The following is a 22,361-nucleotide window of genomic DNA, read 5'->3' on the forward strand; positions in this document are numbered from 1 at the left end:
CCTACAAAGTACCGTCACCTAATTCTTTCATTTATAGCAATCCTTGCTGACTAAGTATATGCAGAGTAGTGATTTTCTTTGTTGGCCTTTAACTAATATTAAAGTGATGCAGTAACGACTTAACCTTCTTGAATATGTATTGAGTTTCAAGTCATCCCTTTTTATATGAGGAGAAAGGTTATTTGCATCGATTTCTGTTTGCATGAAATAAGCTTATTTTCTCATTCACCATATGCCTTGAACACTAATTAAAAGTGTCACTTTCTTCTAATGTAAAAACATAATCATTTAGTAAATAAGTATTCTTCATTTTTTGGTCTTTGTGATAATCTATTTAAGGACTTTTTATTTACAGGTAACTTCAGTGCCTTGATTACGACACACTCCTCCAATTTAAAGAGATTTGTTTTATAAATATACTACTTTTTTTTCCAAATAAAAGGAAAAAATCTAGAAGTGCATCTTTAAGGACCCACACTCCTCTTACCCTGAGGCAAATCCATCCAATCAATATGAAACCATTCACATGCCACCATCTGCCAAGCTGTAGAGCAATGTGGCTGGAACAGACCTCTTATAAAGCAGCAGTGGTCTCATTTTCAGTCTATTAGGGAAGCACCAGAGCTCTCATGTGCAAGGATATAAAACTCCAACTCAGACCCTCTCACACCAGTTTCTCTGTGTACCACTACAGAACTCCTGTAATTTTTGCTGCTTGAGTTTTCACGCTAATCATCAAAGCAAGAGGGAGGAGAAAATGGTCAGTAACAGCCTTATTTCACTGCAGCACAAAATAAAGAACTCAGTTTAATTCTATCCTAACATGATTATAGCAAACCATTTAAATGCTGCTGCCTGTGAACTACAACCTGGCATTTTCCATCACCTCATTTTCCACTCTTCCAGAGGACTAAATGCTTATGCCTAGAACTGTGTTCTTTTCCAAGACGTTCCTATCAAAGTTAGTATTTAATTCTGATCAGAGTATTTTGTTGTTTGACAGATGGGAGGGTGCAGGTGGATGAGGAACAAAGGAGATACAAGTGAGACTAAGAGATGGATTTGAACTACAAAATGATTTAATAGGAGACAAGGGGGCTGGGACAGGACATTACACAATGCAAGCGCTAGGGTTTGCCCTATGCAGTAATTCAAGAACCTCTGTGGAAACCGTCTCTAGTTCAAGGTATCACATCAACACAATCTTTAACAACACTGAGCTCATACATAGCCTTTTCATCAGCATATCTCAAAATAATACAAAATACCCTCCACCACCTGTACCACTGGCAAATTCACTGCATGACTAACTAAAAAAGAGCAATAGGAGAAAAAGGGAACTTGAAGGGGTGCAAACCCCTCACAAATGTACACGGATAGAAGAAACGAACTATTTTTAAACCATCCATGAAATGACAAGATGTGAAAAGCTAAACATACAATTGAGTGATGCTGAAAGTAACAAACAGGTGGAAAAGCTAAGGCCAAACTGTTCATGGCACCTAACCCAAAGCCAGACTTTGTGAGAGAGGACAAAAAAAAAAAATAATTAGACCAATTAAGCACACTGCCCTTTTCTGTACATGTGTGCAGGAGATGGGACAGACCAGGGTAGAGGGAAAAATGATGGCTAAACAGGTTATTTACCCATACAGTAGGGTTTTTCTCCCCCACTTTTTTTTAAAAGCTTACTATCAAGTGTATATAAAAATAACAACAAAAGGGGTTTTTTAGGCTACCATTAGTAGCTAAATAGTTTAAAAATAATCAGCTAAATAGCAGCTGAATAGTTTAAAAACAAAAACACACCAGCAAAATAGAACATCCTACCAACTGCCCTGTTGAAATCAAGCAGGAGCGGGTGGCTGAGGCTGTAACATTGTGTGACACCTAAAACGTTCTTCACGCAAACGCTCTTTCGGGTTAGTGAATTCATACATTTGAGAAACAGAGTAAAATTTAAGGTTTCACTACAAAATATGTAACAGTCATGATAATTGAACACTACCCACAAAAAGAAGGCTGAAATACCACACAGTTTTTGAGGAAATAGTAGGTGAAAGATGACTGACATGGTTTGGAGCTTTTACTAGTTTCTTTGATTTGATGGATCCTCTTGGAAACACAGGAACCTGCCCCTGCCTCCTCTTCAGCCCCTGCTGAGGACCCCACCAGCAAGCTGTACAAACTCTGCTGCTGATGCAATGTACTCTCTGGCGCACTGAGATTCCTCCTGATGCTGGGGAGCTTAAATATGCCACGGATCTATATGGAAAAGTTATCACCTTTTTGATCTGTGCCCAGAAAGAAGAAGAAAAAAAACCAAACGAGTAGAGATCTAGCTCCTTAAAGAGGTCTGGAATGAAGAGACACTAGATGCAACTAGATAAAACCCCTTCCTATATACTTACAACCCTAAATGAGGAATTTAGATACATGAAGCTTAAGTAGTCACAGTTCCCACATAAATCACACTTCAGCTGCTTTTGCACAAATATGCTATTTAATGTTGCTTGCCCACTTTCTTTTTCATGCCTTATGAGATGTGTAATTTGGATGCTGCATAGCTGCTCTAAGTATCACACACCAATTTTTGAAAGATGTGTATTTGCAAATCCCACTGTGGATACTTATGTTTGAACACTGGGAGACTGGAACAAAACTCTCCAGGGCGCACCAGAGCACAGAGGTAACAAAATGAATACAAGTAAATAGCTCTGATAGCATGAGAAGTCTTAGTGACAGTAACCACATCCTCATTTTCAAAACTGAAAGCTGGGCATCCACGCAGATTTAGGCATGCATGTATATCAGTGAATAACCTCAAAGCTTCCCTGTGAATGTCAGGGTACAGGCCAACCAGGGAGGTGGGCTAGCATCTCTGCTACAACGCAAGAAGGGATTGGAGAAGATGATTCAGCACTTCCCCAGCGCGTCCGAAGGCCACCAATGTCCTTGGCACCTGGCTCCACACTTCTCTTCCCTGCTCCTAACTAATGCTTTGCAAAACACAACATCCACTCAGTCACACAGTACATCTTGCCTGGCAATTTTCAATATATTTTAAAGAACCCACAATCACTGCTGCAAGACTGAAAGCAAAAGGCATATATGCTAGGTAAACATGTTAGTACAGCAATAAGAGATACCAACAATTCTTTTTCTCTTTCCCAGTTTTTATTTTTGGCTCAGGAATATACGTTTCAATGTTTTCAGTCCCCTGATTTTGTTTTCTTCCTTTTAAATTTAGAGATATTAAAAGTTCTATTCAACATCAGACATCCTAAATTCTACAGTTTGCTTTCCTACCACTACAACCAGGATTCAACCCTACATACAGAGAGAGTTAAAACATTTCTACATTGCTGTCAATTTTGTATAATACAGTTAGCAAAGTTTCAATCTGAGCACAAATGAAGATGTTTTCAAAGATTTATGACTGCATTTTTAAAATGTATTTACTTGTAAATAATGAAAGGACCTAGACACTGAAGAAGTCTAGACTTTCCAGGGAGATTTACATGAGTTCAGCCATTTTTAATGTGCCTATGTATGAGCACAAAAAACCCTCATAAAAAATGTGAATAGGGTCTTTCAACCAGCATTGCCTAATTTTAGAGGAGTTGATGGATTTGCTTTAAACCAATCTGTAATAAGGTGTGCTATACGCCTTGCACTCAGGCCAAATAATATCAATAACAAGAACAAAGATAAAAACCTGAAAGGGCGATTAATGCGCTGATGTTTCCAAGCTTTGAGACAGCAATCAGAAAAAGATCTGGGGGAGAGTGTGAGGTGGCTGGATCAGAAGAGAGGTATAGCAGGAATCAAAGGAAACCAAAGAGCAGCCTGCAGAAGGGTTATATCTCCTGCAACTTGCAATTACACAAGAAGTATGCAGAACCAGGGAAGATACAAAAGAGAATAAAGACAATAAGAAGTGTCAAGAGCTATTAATTGTCCCAATTACTTCTCGTTAGATAACAGCTGGCACTTACATAGAGTATTTTAGTAACAGTAGGCAGAATGTAAATAAGTACTACAATTTCAGATATATATATATCTAAAAAAAACAACTCAAAATCACCTCGGGGTCAACCCTACCATGCAACTATCCACAAACCCAGGGCGCTTAAAGGGAGAGAAGAGAGCTTAAAATGGCTTAACTAAATAAATAAAGCTTGACTCATGCTCCAAAGCTTATGCTTGCATTTGCAAGTCTCAGGACTTGAAAAGCTTCCTGCGTACATCTATTTTATTCTACTCCTTGAGAAATAATGGTTAAATATGGTATCCCAAAACTCAGGGATAAACAGCTCCCTCAGGAACATGGCTCATACCACTCTTCAGTGTACAATTTAGATTACAGAAATGACAATTTCATAACAATAAGGAGAACAAAGAAGGTAGAATAGAGAGATGGTAAAAGGCAGAAAAAACAGATGCAATATTTAAGAAAGGACCGATGCTAACTCTGAACCCTCCGTACCGACACAAGTAGAAAGGAGCTAAAGAAATGCAACTATAAAAATTATCTGTGGCTCCTTTTCTCGCTCTCTACAGTTTATGGAACTAGTGTCTTGGGACCTGGACAACTCTGTTCATGAAACCCTAATGTTTTCCTACCCAATTCTTACAGATTTCCATGTGCATTTATGGCTTTCTTTAAACTCCTCTTTACAAAGTATCAGATATATGTTAAGAGACGACTCTTAGCTTCCTTTAGAGTAGGGCAGATGAAGAACAACGCGTGTTTTTAGCACTTTTAAAAGAAAAAAAAAGCCCTTCAAAATATGTTAGTAGCTATAAAAATTGTTTGAAGGCTAAACTTCCTAACACATGACTTCAGTTACAAGTACTAAACAATACATATTCAATGCTTGGGTTTCAAGGCATCTGTACAGCTGAGCTGGAGAAGTTTACTTCTGCTCTGAACTGCCTCTTCCACAGCCACAGGTTATATGTCTTCTTTACTAATTCACACTGACTTTTAACTCAATAGGCAGGTAAAAGAGAGGTGAAGCAGTAGCCAGGCTGCTTCCCCCCCGCCCCCATCTATGGACAAAACTGTATGTGACAGGATGAGCTCTACTGGTCCTGGGGCAGCATGGATGAATCTACTTCACACGTCTGTAGGGGATTTAGTCTCTCCAAACCCCCCTGTACAGTTAGTTATGGGAAATGGTCACTTCCAAGGCACAATTCATCTATCAGAATATAGGAATCTCTTTCAAAGCAACATAAATCATGCTTTTGACTTCGCTATGTGTTAAGCAGATCTCCAGTGACCACCAAACAGAGCCTAGCTCATGTGAAAAGTCCATCTTTTGTCAGATCAATCCCACCCTGGGTTGACCAGGTGACCAAGGCAGATGGTCTTTAGTTGATGCTCACCTAGATGCAAGTCCACCTAAACTTCAGTCACCCTGGGGGCTCTTACCACCATGGTATAACCCAGAGTTGTTACGTGTGGGTAGCTATTCAAGGCAGGCAAGCTTCAGACAGTCCAGGGAAGCAGATCACAGACCAACACACAACGCCAACACGAAATGTACCTGTAACAGCTACACAAAGCAAACCTTGCGAGACTATGTTGGTCTATAAATGGGAAAAGCCTAACACCTCTGGAAGCACGTAAGCCATGTATGCATCTTATCAAAAGAAAAATCCCACCAAGGTTTATTTCATGAACTCTAAGCTAGATGCTCTCTCTTTAACAACAGAAGCTTTGATTCTGGACCATAACTCGGAACAGCAGAAGCCTCATGAAAAAAAGGGTTCCAGTACATCCAATTTATGACTGTTGGGAAAAGCAACAATCACATCAAAACAGCTACTCTGAAAACCTATCCAGCTACAGGCCATCACCCTGCAGTTTAAGAGTATTTCACTCCATTGCTTGAACACATTTATATTCTTCCAGGCAGTTTTCCTGATGTTTTATAAGGATTCCCCAATGCAACAACAAACGATCTTTCTTTTAATAGTATCACTGGATGCGCTGTAACCTGCATCTAGGGACACCCTGCTCTGCTCAGATAAAACTTAATTGTTCTTCTGACATCGAACAATGAAGGAACTTTAAACTCACCTAATAAATGAAACAGTCCTCTATTTTTAACATTTTCCATAGCCCCAATGCCTACAGGAGCATGTATCAAGTAAAAAAAAAAAATCACTTCAAAAATGTTTCAAGAGAGCACAGATAACCAACATACACCTAGTGAGCAAATAACGTATTTACTTTTTTAAATGGTGTCAAATAAGAGTCTAGATTTTATTCTGCTATGGTTGAGGTCCCACTTCTGTGGGTAAATGAAAACCAGAGATCTGTGATGCTGTGGAACACTTTACAAAGAAAATTTCAACTGCTGGCAACAACTGGAAAAATCCCTACAGCACGCCTGTACTATCTCTTCCCCCACGTTATTTCCTTCAGTCTCTATTGCTTGGATTATATTTTTCCTTCTGTCAAAATACCAGATAGTATAGGTGAGCCCCACATAATGATGTGGTTTAGTACTGGAAATTTCAGTTCATGACCTTTTAGGTTAATGGCACTATTTACATTTAAGACACAAAGAAACTCTTAGCTATTTATTCCCACTGCCCACACTGGTTAACTGGAAGATGGTCAACATTATTTAGGTGGCATCATCTGTTCAGAGCCACCCTCTTCAGCTGGTTCGGAGATTATCCCAGGCTAGTGAACAATAACATGGCTTTATCTATTCCTGTGTTTGTGAATTCTCAACTGCTATATGCTAGGGCATGAAGACTTTGAAGCTCAGGAAACTCCTACTGGCACAGAATGCTCCTCAGCAACCCAGATTACTTTATAAACAACAAACATTTTATTTTGCTCTTTCCACTGGCATCAGGACGTAGTAAGTTCAAGGCTCCATTAAGAGCCTCCATACACATGGCTTGCGCCCACACCACCACAGACTACAAAAACTTCCAGGATAAAGACTGCAGTTCTGCACATGTTGCTGACAGATGCAAAATTTCCTCAAGTAATGAACATCCTGAATCTCATCACTTGCTGTTCCATGTGGAAAGCAGGGCCAACCTTTCCTTCTGAATCATAAGATCATAACAGTAATTTATTAAAAAAAAAATCTGTCAAAACTTGACGCTATTGCACATGTTTCATAAGCTTTTAAGAAATGAATGAAGAAAAAACCATCTCACACATACAGCCACATTAACTATGCAAACCAAAATAAGACCAGATATTAAAAATGAATGTTGGGAAAAAACAACCTCTAAGTGTACACAGCAATATCTTGCTCCAAATGCTTCCAACAAGGCCCTGATAGAAATAATTTCAAAAACACTGCAATCAAGATTAATAAAGGCTTTACTTTATTCTGCTATTTAAAAAACCAGAAAAAAAAACCTTCACAACTGCCACACAAGAGACTGCTTGTAAGGTTCAGATTAAGATGGACAGGCCAGATGCTCCCGTGTACCCAATTTGCTCATCAGCACTTTCCTATCCTGTCCACAAACTCAGCCTAACCATTCTGTTAAAGCATGACTGCTGAGCATCAGAGCTGACAGGTTAACAGAAAGTAGAAAAAAAGCACATCAGCCGATGACAGTCCCATACCACAAGAGGATCCCAAATGCATTGTTCAGTGCTACATAAGCAACATAACCTGGCAAAATTTCAAACAGATTTCCAGTAGAATGATCTGCAGAGAGCAGCATTAGATTCAGGGAGTCAAGCAAGGAGGAAGACCTAGGGCTGTGCCACTGCCAGGTGTGCTCCTGGGTCTCAAATACCCTGACCAGTCCCACCTGCAGCCACCTCCACCACCTCTGGCCCAGGTGCTCCATTTAAGCTCACTCAGGACTAGGGCATAGAGCGGGGAAAAAAACCAGCCTTTCACTTTTTAAGGAGATCACTTCACCCCTTTTTAAGGAGATCACTTCACCCTTGAGAAAGTGGATGGAAAAAACAGACAACAGGTTGCATACCTCCAGCTGTAATCTCCAATAGTACACCTCTCAAGTATAGGGTTGGGATTTTTGACAGTCAAACTTCTGTAGGGTAAAAGCGATCAGACACACTGACATGCACACAGATTCAAGAAGTGGGTGTCAGTACTACATGCAGCATCCTAGTATTACAGATTACTTTTAACTACATGGTTCCATAAAAGGTAGTTAGTTCTGGGTGTTAATAACCCTGATTCAGAACTCTGTTCAGCAATGTGCTCTCATTAGCTAGACCATCTGTGTAAAGGGAACAACCTACGCTGTCACAGCACACGGAGCCTGGGGCTGACCTTAATATCTTCCCCCACATAGCGGCAGAGGACAAGAGGAGAGAAGTCTGGCATTGGTTTCTCTCCTTTCTGCTGCCAGAGGAAGATATCTGGGCTGGAAAGCAAGTTTCTCGCCCCTCCAGTCACATTGCCAGCTGCGGCAAACGTGGAGTGGCAACTTCTCTTCCTCCTAAGGTCTGACTGGTGAAGTGGGAAATTTGGCTGTCCTGTCAGTGTTAAGATATCACAGGACTCTGACTTACTGGGAAGAAGAGAGGCTTCACAGATCATGGGAAAGAATAAAGCCTCCTGACATTACTCACAGTCAATGTAAAGTACTTGATGGACTGGGAAGTGCCCAGCATGACATGGAGTTGCACTGCAAATATACAGTATTTGTTGCTTTTGATCTTTGGATCCTTCCTCTGTATCACACAGCTGCTAAGACAAGCTACTATACACTGCCTTGTGGACATACCTGCAGGTTCCTCCTACCTACACATAAGTCTTACTCGGGACTCTGAGATCCCTTAGCTGACTACTGCAGGAGAAACCTACAGGTTGCAGGTCAGAGGGACTACAAGACATTAAGGGTACATCCCAGCACTGTCATGTCCTAGACATCTTTCTGCAAGTTCAGGTTTAGTCCTTTTTTTCTAGGCTCACCATTCTTCCAGAATCTGCCTTTCTGGTCAAATACCATGCTCCCTCCTGAGAATGGGAAAAGCAAAACAAACCACCTAAACACATCTGCTCCATGTGCTACTAGCTTCAGAACTGCCATTTTTTCCTTCTCTACCAATCTCTTTCCATCTTTGATTCCTTGACCACTTTCATCTATTGTATTTATTTCATCTGGCTGCCACCATGTCAAAGTACAGATGCAGAGAGCAGTCCTGGTGCTGCCACAAGCTCTCTGCTTACACGACAGCCTGAGAAGAGCTCCTGTGAGCCAAGTACAAACCGTCGTACAGAGCACTGAGCGAGAGAAAAGTCACAAGGAGAGATATTTGAATGACTCTTCCAAGACATAATTAAAGCTGATGTTTTCCTTAAAGCAGTTAAGTTCAACAATGAGTACATTAACAGAAAGGCTAGCACTGCAAACACCAACAAACACCACGCATCTTGACTGAACTGAAAAGTAAATTGCCTGGATTATGAGATGCTACCTAGGATGTCAATAAGTGTATACAAAGCGCTTTATCTCTTACCATAGCATGGGAGAAAATCTCCCACATATCAAGGCAGCTAGCAGGAACCTTGTCCTGTGGAAACAATGCTTCTCTAAGGTTTCAACATTCAGTTTTGCTGCTGTGCAATTCCCTTCTAAGGGATGAGCTCACATTAAGGCTTTTCTTGGATGTTTGGTTTTGCTAAGCTTGTAGTAGTTTAGCGTCTTTGAAGCTTCCACCTTTGTCACCCATTCAAGGCTTGCCAGTGGGTTAGAAAGCTATTAAGCAGGGAATACATGACCAACAGACAAGCAGGATAGGATAAGGACTTTTCTGACAAAACTAGGAATAAAACCAAAAGCTATTAAAAAAAGCCCCAACAACACAGCTACTTGAATGAGGGGCGATGATTAAAAACTGTTGGCAGGTGATACGCCTGGCCAGAAACAGGAATCTGAGTATCAGACCAGCTTTGTATCACATCAGCTTTATATCAAAACTTCTGCAAATGAAGCTTGCTAATCTGAGATCTAGAAACAGTAATAACCTCTCCAGCAAAGGCATGGGTGCTTAATACAGCTCTACAGCACAACCTGAACTGGAGCAACCAAATCCTGTTTGCACATCCCCCTGAGCAACATCGCAGCCACGCGGCTGCAAACCCAGAGGAAATCGCAGGCAACCAATCATATCCCTTAACAAGCTGAAGCCGATTAACTGGGGTATTATTACTCCCATAAATTGGCATGCATGAGGAGGTAAAGTAAATCTCCTGTAACCTACCACTAGGTCTACAGCCAAGGGCTTTAGGATGCTGTATCTGGTAGGAGAATCCTTCCAGGAAGATGAGGTTTTGAAATTTTAGTGGGCAATGCACACAGGAGATGGGCAAGTTTTCTTTGCCCCAAGGGTGCCAGGCCTTCTCTTTTGACTTAGAAAGTTCCTCCAATAAAAGTACTTCTATTAAACAATAACTATTTTTATATACCTTAGAGAATTTGGGGTTCTGCATAAGCAATGAGCAACAGCTTACCCAAAGGTAGCTTCACGCAGATTACTGCAACCGAGAAACTGGCAAGGATGTCAATGAACTGGGGTGTAAAAAACACTTACTAAAAGAAACTTGGAATTATGCAAAGTAAACAGAAAAGGATATAGAGTGAACATGCTTGTTGGCAAGGTCAGGAAATCCACTGTTTATGTATTACCCATAAGAAAGCATCAGAGCTTAGATATTTGTTTAATCGCAAGCCTGTGTGCCTAACAGAGAGACCTAAAAAACAAAGGGCAGACAAACTTGAACAACAAGATGCAAAGACTCTTCAGTTATACATTGCATGGAAGTACAGAGGACAATGGTTCAAATAAAGTCAACTGTGTTGGAAATAGTGCATGAAATCCCAGAAGTGACAAAACTACTAGTCAGTGAAGAAATAAAAGGAGCCAAGTGGAAGAAATCAATCAAGAAGAAAAAGTAAGCTTTTTTTATAAAGGCAGGCAAGGGGCCAGATAACATAGATGGACACACATAAAAAAAAAAAACCACAACACACCACCCACAGAAAAGTGTAGCTTTATCTAGAAGTACAGCAAGTGATAAATTTGATAATGAACTAGGAAGCAGGAACAGATTTGCTCCAAACTAAGGAATGACAGCAAGCAGTGAGGGCTGCAAACAATTTTTCTTGCGCTGGAAAAAACCTTCTAATGCAAATGGATGAGCTGATTAACAAAGCTTGCAGAGACTGTTGTGAAAGACGGGTGAATGGAGAGAACCCGAGGGAGACACTAAGAGCATGTAAACCAAATCAGGGAGCAGCTGACTGCATTCAGAAGGAAGAGGCTATAGGAGCACTTAGAAACACAAAAACAAGAATATGACCTAGGCTGTATGAAGCACCAGTAAACATACTGAAGTGGATGGCAATAGGAGGCATCTGTTCAATGTATTCTTAAAGTAGAGAAGTATCAGCAGTTTTACAAATAATACCATTTATTATTATTGCTTTTTATAATTAGGGGGGAAGCACCAGAATGCTTATTTTTACTGAAGTCATACAAAACCCACTTAGAAGCTACACTTGTTTTTCAGTACTAAAACCCAACTGTTGAAAGGTGGGAAAAATCCTTAATTTATGGAAGTCCCAAACCCAGTCTCCCATGCATTAACTTTAAATCATTATGGTAACAAAGGCTGCGTATTTTTTCTATTGTGATGATAGAGAAGTACATTACTTCTTTAAAAAATAGTTTACTATGTCAATGAAATTGCAGATGCTTCTGTGCACTTCAGGGACTTCAAACATTGCATCAATTATCTGAATAAGTAATGAAAAGACATTGTGAATAAAATGGTTCACCAAGCCTGGTTCACAAGTCAATTGCTCTTTGAATCCAGTAATATACTGTAATATTTGACATGTTATTTCTTTTTGCAAGAGGTTAAGAGTTTTCTGTGCTTCTATGCTATACGTGCTGCATACAGTTTGGGGAGAAAAAAACAGACTGACAAAATATAAAAGGCTACAAGAAGTACAACGCACATTTAGATCCTCTGCTATAATCCCCTTTCCACACCAAAAACACCCACTGAAACCATAACTCTGAAGTCCAACCAAAGGGGAAACATGAAAATCTCACCAGCATTTTGGGCCAGTGATAAGCAACTTAATGCTTTAAATTTCAATCTTTGACAAACTGGACTAGGTCACAGTAGAACACGAAATGTCTGTTTGTTGAGCTATCATTTCCAAAGAGTCTCTCTCACTGGCACCTGGAAACAGAGCAAGCATAAGGCTGATTATCATTTCCGTAACCCCCAAGGAAAACTATCATGCAAGATGTTTGAGTAAGAGCAATGCTGTTCCAAGGCAGCATTCATAAACAGAACAAAGACTAAACAAAAGGCTAAACAAGTACATCATAATTAACAACTACAACCAAACTTTTAATTAAGATATGTAAGAAAAATCAAGGAGAGCTAATTAAAAAAAACACCAGCGTATATACTTTCTTAGAAAAATCTGAACTGGTACTGTGAAGTAAACAGGCTAATTGGAAGAGACCACAATTATTTTGTCACTGTTACTGAGTTTAGTAATGATTTTTCAGCTTACTCTTTAATCCTACATCTTGTTTGCACTCCTTTGTTGTTTGAATGCAGGATTCTTCCACCCAAATTCTTCAAAAATTGAGTGAGCGCGAAGAAAATACCACAGAGATTTAACTTTGTATGACGGGCATATTTTGTCATTAGTTTTGAGACACCCCCTTTTCTGCCTAGGACATTATTAGTCTTACAGGACCAGAATTATAATTATTATACACATCCCCATTCATCCTGAACAAATCCACAGTTACTACAAATGGATCCTGATACATTGCTACATCAATAGTGCTATACTCTGCATGTTTTTCTTTTATCCAGGCACCTAGCCCAGTATAAAAATATGATGCAATTTCACACAGATTTTACTGTTAGGTATGAACTTCCCTTAAGGCCAGAAAGCAGTTACAGATAATAGGAATCTAACTGGCAATATTAAGGTTTTACTTCTTTCTTCTTATATACTACCCTTCCATGAAAATACATCCATTCTCATTACTTTTGCCATTCTTCAAAACTATTACCAGGCTGATATGAACAGTAACAGTTAATGCTGATAGAAACAAGCAAAGAAAAATGCTGACACAACCTAGAATTATTTAAGAACTAATTTGCTACACGTCTATTTCTAGAAAATTAATAAAAAGTTGCTGACTCCCAGCTGTAACAACCCCAGGTATATCTAGGCAAAACAAAAATAGGTAAAAAAGGAATTCCCACCCACAATCCCAGAACGCAAACAGCAAGCTGATTTGCAATTAACTTCTGCCTCTCCCCAGCACAGTGGTCAGGAAACCCAAGGAAATCATATTAAGATATATGTCAACTATTTCTGCTTAGCAAAATCTTAGCAGGAAGCATCTTTCAGAAAATTATTTCTGTAGCTATGTGGAACCAAAAGTCTACTTTTTAAAATACACTCTTACATTTAATAGAAATTGGCAGGCTTTTAAAAAAAATCTGTTCTGGTATATCACTCTACATTAGCTCAACCTAACCCTTAAACTACCCAGGAAGAGTTCACTGCCTGCAGCAACGTTTTTCCCATGCCCAGTTTTAAAGTTAGAGGCTGCAGGGCCACCACTGGACTGCTGTCCTGCCTGTAGCTTTCAGACTGTTACGGCTGTAGGGGGTCACCTTTTTTCCCCTCTGCAAAACCAGGGTATCCCAAACCTGTAAAGCAGTCTTGTCTTAACTAACACCATAACATGCATCTTACTTAAAAGTCATTCATTTTAAACATCTAAATTTGAGGCGTTTCTTTCTCTGTACTAAGACAAAAATATATGATAAGTCCTTCCTGTATATGGAAGTTAACTGTGTTTCAAAACCCTCTTTAAGTTTAGATAAAAACATACATGCCTGTGCCACATATCTGGCCAGCAGTGCTGAACTGGAATGGTACACACAAACCTCCAGCTTCTCAGACCACTCCCAGGTTTCTCTACCCCCAAAACTAGACATGCACTTTCTCCAAGTCTACATTTTTCTGTTAAATAGGTGAAGTAAAAGACTTATTTCTGTGCAACAGCTTCTTCCTCTGCAAAGCAATAAGCTTCATATTGTAATTTTTTTTTTTACATGTCATTTAAATTATTTTGGTACAATTTATCTTTCCTTACTTTTTCCTAAAATATCTCAGAATATTAACAACAAAATAAAAACAACAATAATACTACTCTAGCATCTTCAAACATTACCTAATTTAAAAACCTAATTTACTTTTCATCATTTAGGCTTCCTTACTATTTTGTATGTCACTCAGTGTGGATAGTAAAATCTGACTATCAATTTCAATTTTGCATTGAATATGTTGCAGGTTCTGCTTCTCAACAACCACCAGACTAGCATTCTTGTTTAAGGTTTCCAGTATTGCTCTGGAGCTTTTAAATAAAAAAATGGGAACTCTTAATTTTATTTAAAAAATTCTCAACTGCTCTCCCTGGCCCTTTTTTACAAGAAAAGGCCACGTGTTGGCACAAAACTAAACTCCAATGTACCTGTGAAATAGTATTATGTGGCCTTCTACTAATACAAAGAGACAATAGAAGCCTTAAATGATGCTGAGGGTGCCATTGTGTACAATGATCTTCCAAGGCAGTGGGAGACCTGCTTGAGAACTGATATACAAATTAAATAAGTAACTGCATTGGGTTTCCATGGCAAGGTTGGGGTGGGTGGACTACAGTGGTCACTTCTGTGAGAAGCTGCTAGAAGCTTCCCTGATGTCCGATAGAGCCAATGCTAGCCAGCTCCAAGATGGACCTGTTGCTGGCCAGGGCTGAGCCCATCAGCAATGGTGGGTATTGCCTCTGGGATAACGTATTTAAGAAGGGAAAAAAACTTGTGCAATTGCAGCCAGAGAGAGGAGTGAGAATTGACAGGAACAGCCCTGCAGACACCAAGGCCAGTGAAGAAGGGGGAGAAGGTGCTCCATGCACCAGAGCAGAGATTCCCCTGCAGCCCATGGTGAAGACCATGGTGAGGCAGGCTGTCCCCTGCAGCCCATGGAGGTTAATGGTGGAGCAGAACTCCACCTGCAGAGGGCCCCACCCTAGAGCAGGTGGACGTCGAAAGAGGCTGTGACCCCATGGGAAGCCCACAGTGGAGCAGGCTCCTGGCAGCACCTGTGGAGAGAGAAGCCCATGCTGGAGCAGTTTGTTCCTGAGGGACTGCACCCTGTGGAAGGGACCCACGCCCGAGCAGTTTCTGAAGAGCGGGTAGCCTGTGGGAAGGACTCACACTGGAGATGTTTCTGGAGGACTGTGTCCCATGGGAGGGAAGAGTGTGAAGAGTCCTCCCGCTGAGGAAGAAGGAGAGAGAGACACAGCATGTGATGAACTAACCACAACCCCCGTTCCCTGCCCCGCTTCACCGCTGGCCAGGAAGAGGTAGGGGAACCAAAAGTAAAGTAAAGGCTGGGCAGAAGGCAGGAACAGCGGGAAGGTGTTTAAGATTTGGCTTTTATTTCTCATTATCCTACTCTGATTCTACTGGTAATAAGTTAAATTAATTTTCCCCAAGTCAAGCCTGTTTTGCCCATGACAGTAATTGGTGAGTGTTCTCTCCCTGTCCTTATTTCGACCCATAAGCCTTTCATTATATTTTCTCTCCCACATCCAGCTGAGGACGGGAGCAACAGAGCAGCTTTGGTGGACAAGTGGTGTCCATCCAGGGTCAGCCCACCATAGTAATGTAATATGAGTTATCCCACTCTTGCTTTAGTAAAACTTCAAAGATGTTTTATTACTGTAGGCAGCCCTACTTCCAAGCCTCCACAGCCAGTGTGAGTCTATACTTCTTACTCAAGACATGCCATCACGCTGGAAAAACATTCAAAGAAAATATTTAGAGAAATATATCTTTTAACACACATGTATACTGATAATACTTACATTAGCAATATAATTTTTTATATTATACGGAATAACAAGCAAACAGAAGTTTCAAATATATCAAAGTTACCTTTTAATAGCTTGGAATACTTAATATTATCAGTCCACTGCAGGTAAAAAATGCTATCGGCACAAAACCGTGCTAACTTCCAGAGTAAGTACTATGCAATTAAAACTATACTGTCATGGGTAAAAATTTTAATTAAAACCACCTTAATTGTGCTAATCACAGTAAACTAGATTAAGCCTGAAACTCTTAAGTTTGCCACTACGTATATGCGTACCGAAATAAATAGAAGCCACTTGCACAGAGTCATTACACCGGTGAATTTAACCTTTTCTTTCTGGTTCCCACCCATTCCAGGCAAGCCAGCCTCTCAGCCTACTCGGCCGCTGGAGGTGGCGAGCTGCAGGGGCAGCGCCACGCCGCGCAGCCGCCCCCGGCCCGCCCGCCCGCGGGCACCGGCGGCGAGCCCCACAGCTCGCCCTGCAAACCCAAAGCGGCCGGGGAGCCCACCGAGCTCGGAGCGAACCGCCGCGGGGACTGGGAGCACAAGAAAACTCCGGTGGATACCTTTTCCTTCCAAAAATGCTAGTTTAGGAAACACCATGCAGAATTACCGCTTCTTTAAAAGACACGTCTCTAGGAGCGGAAGCCACGCACCTGGGGCGGTGCGGGGCAGGCGGCCTGGCCGGCCCGCGCCCAGCCGGGCAGCACCACCCAAACCCCCAACCCGAGCCGTGGCCTCAGCCCCGGCCCGCCGCCGCGCCCGGCCCCCGAGCACGGCGCCACTCGACGCCCCGAGGGAGGCTTTGCCCCGCCGCGGCGGGTCCGCCGCCTGAACGCGTGAGCAGCGCGCAGGGGGCTCCCCCGCCCCGCGGCCGCCCTCCCCTCCGCGCCCTGGAGCCCGCTCGGGGCGTGTGTGTGGGAAGGCACCGGCGCCCCCTCCCCGCCGCTTCCCCCCTAGTTCCCGCAGCTGCCGGTGCATCGGCGACCTCGCTCCCGTGTGCCCCCCCCCGCCGGTAACACTTCGTGGGCCCAAGGTGGGGGGGTGCGCGGGGTCCTCACCGAGCCTTGGACGTGCATGTTCTACCGCGGAGGAAGCACGACACGCGCGCCGCCGAGCAGCGCGCGACGTCAGCACGTGGCAGTGGCGGCTACGGGGTCTCCCGCGCAGCCTGGCGGGGCGGGGCGCGGCGCGGCAATACGGAGCGGCGTGAGGCGGCGGCTGCGCCGCCAGCCGCCGCCATCTTGGTAGTGGCAGCGCCCGTGTGGAGGGGGATGGAGTGACCGGAGGAGGGTTTTTTTTCCTCACACGGGCGCGTTGCGAAGTCAGCAGTAGTTGGGGGGGGTTCGTGGGCGAGTTCGTGGGGCTAGTGGGGTGGGTGAGAGGGCACCCGCGTGGGTCGGTGAGCCCCACGGAGGGGTGACCCCCGTGGATGGGTGCGTGGAGGTGAGCACCGGAGGCGGCGTAACGTACCCAGCGGGTCGGCACAGCTCTGCTCCGTTCCAGGGCCGCGGCGCATCCAGGAGCCTCACGATGTAGAAATGAAAATAAATAAAGTGCAGCAGGCAGGGTAGGATTTGTTCTGATCTGCTTGGAGGTGCTTCCCCTGTTTCTGACCAGGTCAGCGACCCTCGCCGGTAGAGATACACGAATAAGGATTTTCAGTAGGTTAAAAAGCCTCTTTTTTAATCAATGTTCAAGGAAAGGATAAGATGATGTGACACAAATGTATGATCGTGTGCCACAAATAGAACATTGTGGGAAGCTTTCCCTTAAACATAAGCTTTGTCCTATATTTTTTCAAACAGTTTATTTCCTTGCTGTGTAGGTCATTCTTAACATTAGGCTAAATTTAGCTGAAGATACACCAACAGCAGAGACAGACTGTCTCAGAAAGCTGAATTAGACCCACAGTCTCAACTCTATGGCCTGGTCAGGAGGCTGGATGAAAAACTATTTACATTTTTATTGACTTTTTTTTCAGGGATCTTGGTTAAAGGTAGAAATATCTCTGCCATTTAAATAAAATATCTCGTGTCTAGAAATCAAAAGTTTATATTCTGGGTTGTCTGGTATACTCCATGCTGCAAGCCATGTATACTACTTGCATTAATTTCAAAGGTATTTCTAGCACAAAGTGAGGAAAGACTATAGCCCTAACATCTCAGGCCTTTTGAAGATCTGTACCTGAAACTTCAAAACAGTGGTCTAATCTCTGCTTCCAGTAAGGACAGCAGAATTTATGCACTTTGATTTTTCAGTTCTTTGTGTATAAATTTAGCTGTGGGTGGAGTATCCTGAGCCAGATTTCTCTCTATATGCTATACATACAGAATGACAGAAAGACATACATGATTCTGTGTTAGATTGACAATGAATTACATTTGCTAGCAAATACTGGATCAGAGCCATCTGTTTCAGAAATTAGCATAGCAGCAATTTGTTTGTTTGGCTTCATCTGTCTATTAGTTTGGTCAAAATCCTCTTGTTCCAGAGACACGCTATCACACAGAGAAAGGTCCTGTGATATACTCCATGCAGGCATCCCCTAAAATGCATAAATTGTTCTAAAAAGTGGGGATATGAAATGCAATTGTCAGAAACCCAGAGAAAGCAAAGGTTGTTTTGTTTTGTTTTGTTTTTTTCTGGAAACAAGTTTGACTTTTTGAGTGCATTCATAGTAAAGCTCATCTACCCCTAAACAGTGTACTGATATCAAAATACTTCTCTCTGAACCAAAGTAGTGTTGCTGTACTTGCAGGTGTGCTGTATCTTTTCTTTCTCTGTATTTTGAAAGAATTATGGAAATCCTTCCTGACTTAGAGCCTCTACAACTTTCTTTTGAAGAGGTATCGATATTCTTAAAAATTGAGAAGACTAGCTCCAAACAACAGCCAAGAAAAGGACATCAATCCATTAAATGGTAACGTATCACCCCATTAGACAACAGCTTTTCTAAAAGCTGTTCACTTTGAAGCCTGTATACCTAAAGAAAATGACATCTCTTGCACAGCTTTTTTTTATCTGCAGTATACTGAGTCTGCACTATTTAGTATTTCAGTTATTTGCCTAGATTTTGTAGGTCTCTGGGGGAAAAAAGTTAAAAATGCTACTTAAGACTCCAAAAGCTTGTAGCTACCATTTTGTAGTTCCTCCTGGATCTGGTTACAGTGCAAATATTTCTCCACAGATGTAGTAAAGGGTCTACATTGTTGTACAGTTAATGATCATTATGTGGTATTTGCTTGATGATACACGTTTAGATCCAGATGATATTCCTAACTGCTGTTTAAAAATATAACAGCAAATAGTCATAGGAAAGTTTTCTGTACTCTTGAGAAGTGTACAGCCTGATATTGTTATTCTAAAAAGAGAATTCTAGGTAGATCTGCTCAAATATGAAGATATGTGAATGTTTCTTACAACTGAATACTGCTAATGCATGATTTAGGTATGTACTACGCAAAGTAAAAGATATAGTTCATTTTCATGTTAATTTATAGCTTAGTTACATGACAAACCACCAACAAAAACACCTTCTAAAATAAGAACTTACGTTTCTCCTTTAGAAAAATGAGTCGTATGTTGTAGGCAACGAAAATGATGTGAAGTCTCAACTCAAAGGACGAGAGTGCTTATTCTACATGTGAATTAGAAAAGCACCTGTGTTGCTTTGTCTCTGTGCATCTGTCTCTACCTGAGCATCTAACTCGCGTTACTCCTCCCACAATCCGCCCCATTTCTTTGTCTAATCTGAGCAACCAAAGGTAGGACCTATGCAAGCTTGAAACCTGGACTGAGTGGAGGGGGCGTGATTTGCTAATGAGAAGTGGCTTACCTTGTTCATTGTTATAACACCTAATGCAGGATTTTGCTTGTATTACTTTATGATGAAACAGCAGGTCTAGCTAAAGTCAGATGGTGACAAAATCAGATGGCTTTGCTGTGCTATTAGAGCACAATGATGAAATTGCCTATTCAGAATATGGCATTTTGAATCAATATATTGTTAATGCATACCACTGTTTTTAGAATAAATAGCAGATGTTGTCAGAAGTAAATATTTATGTATTTTAAGCAATGGAAATAGAGTGTAAGTGCTTTTTCAAGGTAAGTGTAGAAAGCCATTACAAAGCTTATCTTTGCAACTGACCTATAAAAGCTATAAACACATCAAAGGCTCTGAGGACATCAGATACGGACTTTAATTCTTCACGCAGTCAAAACGCCCATGAAGCCAGTGTCCCAGGATCGCAACTCCAAATGTGCTCAGTAATACTAATGGAACTCAGACTTACATGGGCTGCTTCATTCAGAATTTTAATTTAATCCATGTTACAACTTATTAATTAGTGATTTCTTGTAGTGATTTTTTTAAAATTGCTGAATGTAAGGCAACACAGTTTTTTAGAACAGGATTTTTTTGAGGTTTTATTATTACAGAATAAAAAACTTTTTAAAATCTACCTGAAATGCTTCTGCTTCAAGAGAGCAGCTTTTTGTTTACAGCTGGCAGGTTAAGAGGTTATACTTGTGTCACAAGTAAAGACAGCTGAAATTTCTTCCAGGTGAAGATTATAGACTTTTGTAGCAGTCTTGGTTTTTTTAGCACAAACAATTTTTCTTATCTTTTTCTCCAACTCTAACCATAATGCATTTAGTCAATCATAGCACTATTAATTTTAGTTAATATGGCTTCTGATTTTTTTTAAAATGCTATGTGAAGATGTGCTTTACTAGAAATGCTTAACAAGTCATCCAGATATCATAAGCTACCAAACACAGAGGGGATGAAAATGCCGGTAGATCCCACTGAATGATTTAGCCTTAAGGCTCCTGCAGGTTTTATTCAGATTCAGAATAGTAGGAGTGAGGAGGAGGAGATAAATAAAACATTTGTTTCAGAAAGTAGGTGACTTTGACAGAGCACTGATTTAAACCATGAAGACTCACAGATCAGATTGTTAAGAAGTGAGGCTGGTGAAGAACACTCAACACCAGCCCCCCAAGAGGCATTTGTCAGTAAATTTCTGCTTTTCTTTTAACTGTAACTGCATCTTCTCTGAAGTTCTGTACGTAAATGAGCCAGTGACTCCCGCTGATGTATCACAGTCACTCAAACATGTTTTTACACCACTCATTGAATATTTCGGTAAAGGTCTAATCTCATTTGGATTTATTACGATTTATCTCGGATTAAGCATTTATCTGCTAAGGATTATGACCTGTACTATGAGGTACTGATGAACCATCAGAGTTCATGAATGTCTAAGCGCATTAGAATGAATCAGCAATATTCTTTTTTTGACACAGACTTCACAGGTTATCTTTTTTCCAATCATCTTTGCCACATTCATACAGACAAGTATCTAATTTTCATTTAATATGGACAGTAACCTGGAAAACTCTTACCATCCAGTAGGAGCAAAGCTGCATTTAACTAGGAGCGGCTTAAAAGATCAGGCCTCAGAGCCACATGACTTCGTATTCATTCTGCCTACAACAGTCAGTATAACATTATTGATTTTTTTTTATACCAGTTGAAATATCTTTCCTTCTTTTTGAAATGTATTTTGGTGAGTCTTCCACTGCTGCCCCAACTTTCTTTTTCTGGTTTGCCCAACCAGAAGTGGGAGAAGAGCAAGGATAAAGAACAAAGATACATTGTTTGTTTATTACCTTTCTGGACTTTTAAGATTTTTTTATTGTTTGAATAGGTTTAAACTGCTTCCCCTGTTGATGTAAAAATGGTACAGCACCTCAGGAAGAGTACTGGATTTCTTACATGATTAAAAGAAGTCGGTCTTTGGCTATAGTTTGTGGCAAAGCCACCAACGTATGCTACAGTTGCCCCAAAATAGGCTTCTAGCTAGTTTCATGCTTAATAATTTTGTATATTTATCATATCTTAGAAATCCCATTTTATGCCACTTTAATTGCACAAAGCTTAGAGAATTCCAGTGGCCACTTTAATTTAGTACATTTGTATGTTTTTCTTACAGTTTGGGTTTTTCCTTCATGATGATACAACACAAAGAAGGTGTAAATACTTTCAGACAGTCTTTTGTAATATTGGAAATAAGACCTTGGATATGAAACTGCACAGTTTAACGTGTTTATGCACTCTTACTAATAGAATTAGGACGAAAATATATGGTTCATTTCCAGTATACATTTCTACTATTTGCTGAATACTGTCACATTTAGAATGTGCAATCATGTAACAAATGACTATGCCGTAGTATTATTGTTCATTTAGAGGATTGCCTGCAATGTCTTACTTGCTAACCAGGGAGTTTACAGTATGACTGTGACTGTAGAAAGATGAAACCTAAGGTTGTATGAGGACAGTAGTTACAGTATGTCTGACTTCATTAAATGGAGCAACGTAATTAAATATT

At 41.0% G+C, this 22,361-nt stretch overlaps 1 protein-coding gene across 1 annotated transcript in view; it reads right to left on the bottom strand.

The window, feature by feature from the left end:
• ELAVL4 (ELAV like RNA binding protein 4) overlaps nt 1-17,076 on the bottom strand; it is an 84,288-nt gene extending 67,212 nt beyond the window's left edge. Inside the window, exon 1 of the mRNA XM_064455122.1 lies at nt 17,022-17,076. Within this exon, the coding sequence (XP_064311192.1) occupies nt 17,022-17,039 (18 nt within the window). The 5' untranslated portion in view covers nt 17,040-17,076. The remainder of the gene's footprint in view (nt 1-17,021) is intronic.
• Nucleotides 17,077-22,361: the final 5,285 nt, after the last annotated feature.

This window comes from Phalacrocorax carbo, chromosome 6 (assembly GCF_963921805.1).
Source record: "Phalacrocorax carbo chromosome 6, bPhaCar2.1, whole genome shotgun sequence".
In the NCBI taxonomy this organism is placed as follows: domain Eukaryota; kingdom Metazoa; phylum Chordata; class Aves; order Suliformes; family Phalacrocoracidae; genus Phalacrocorax; species Phalacrocorax carbo.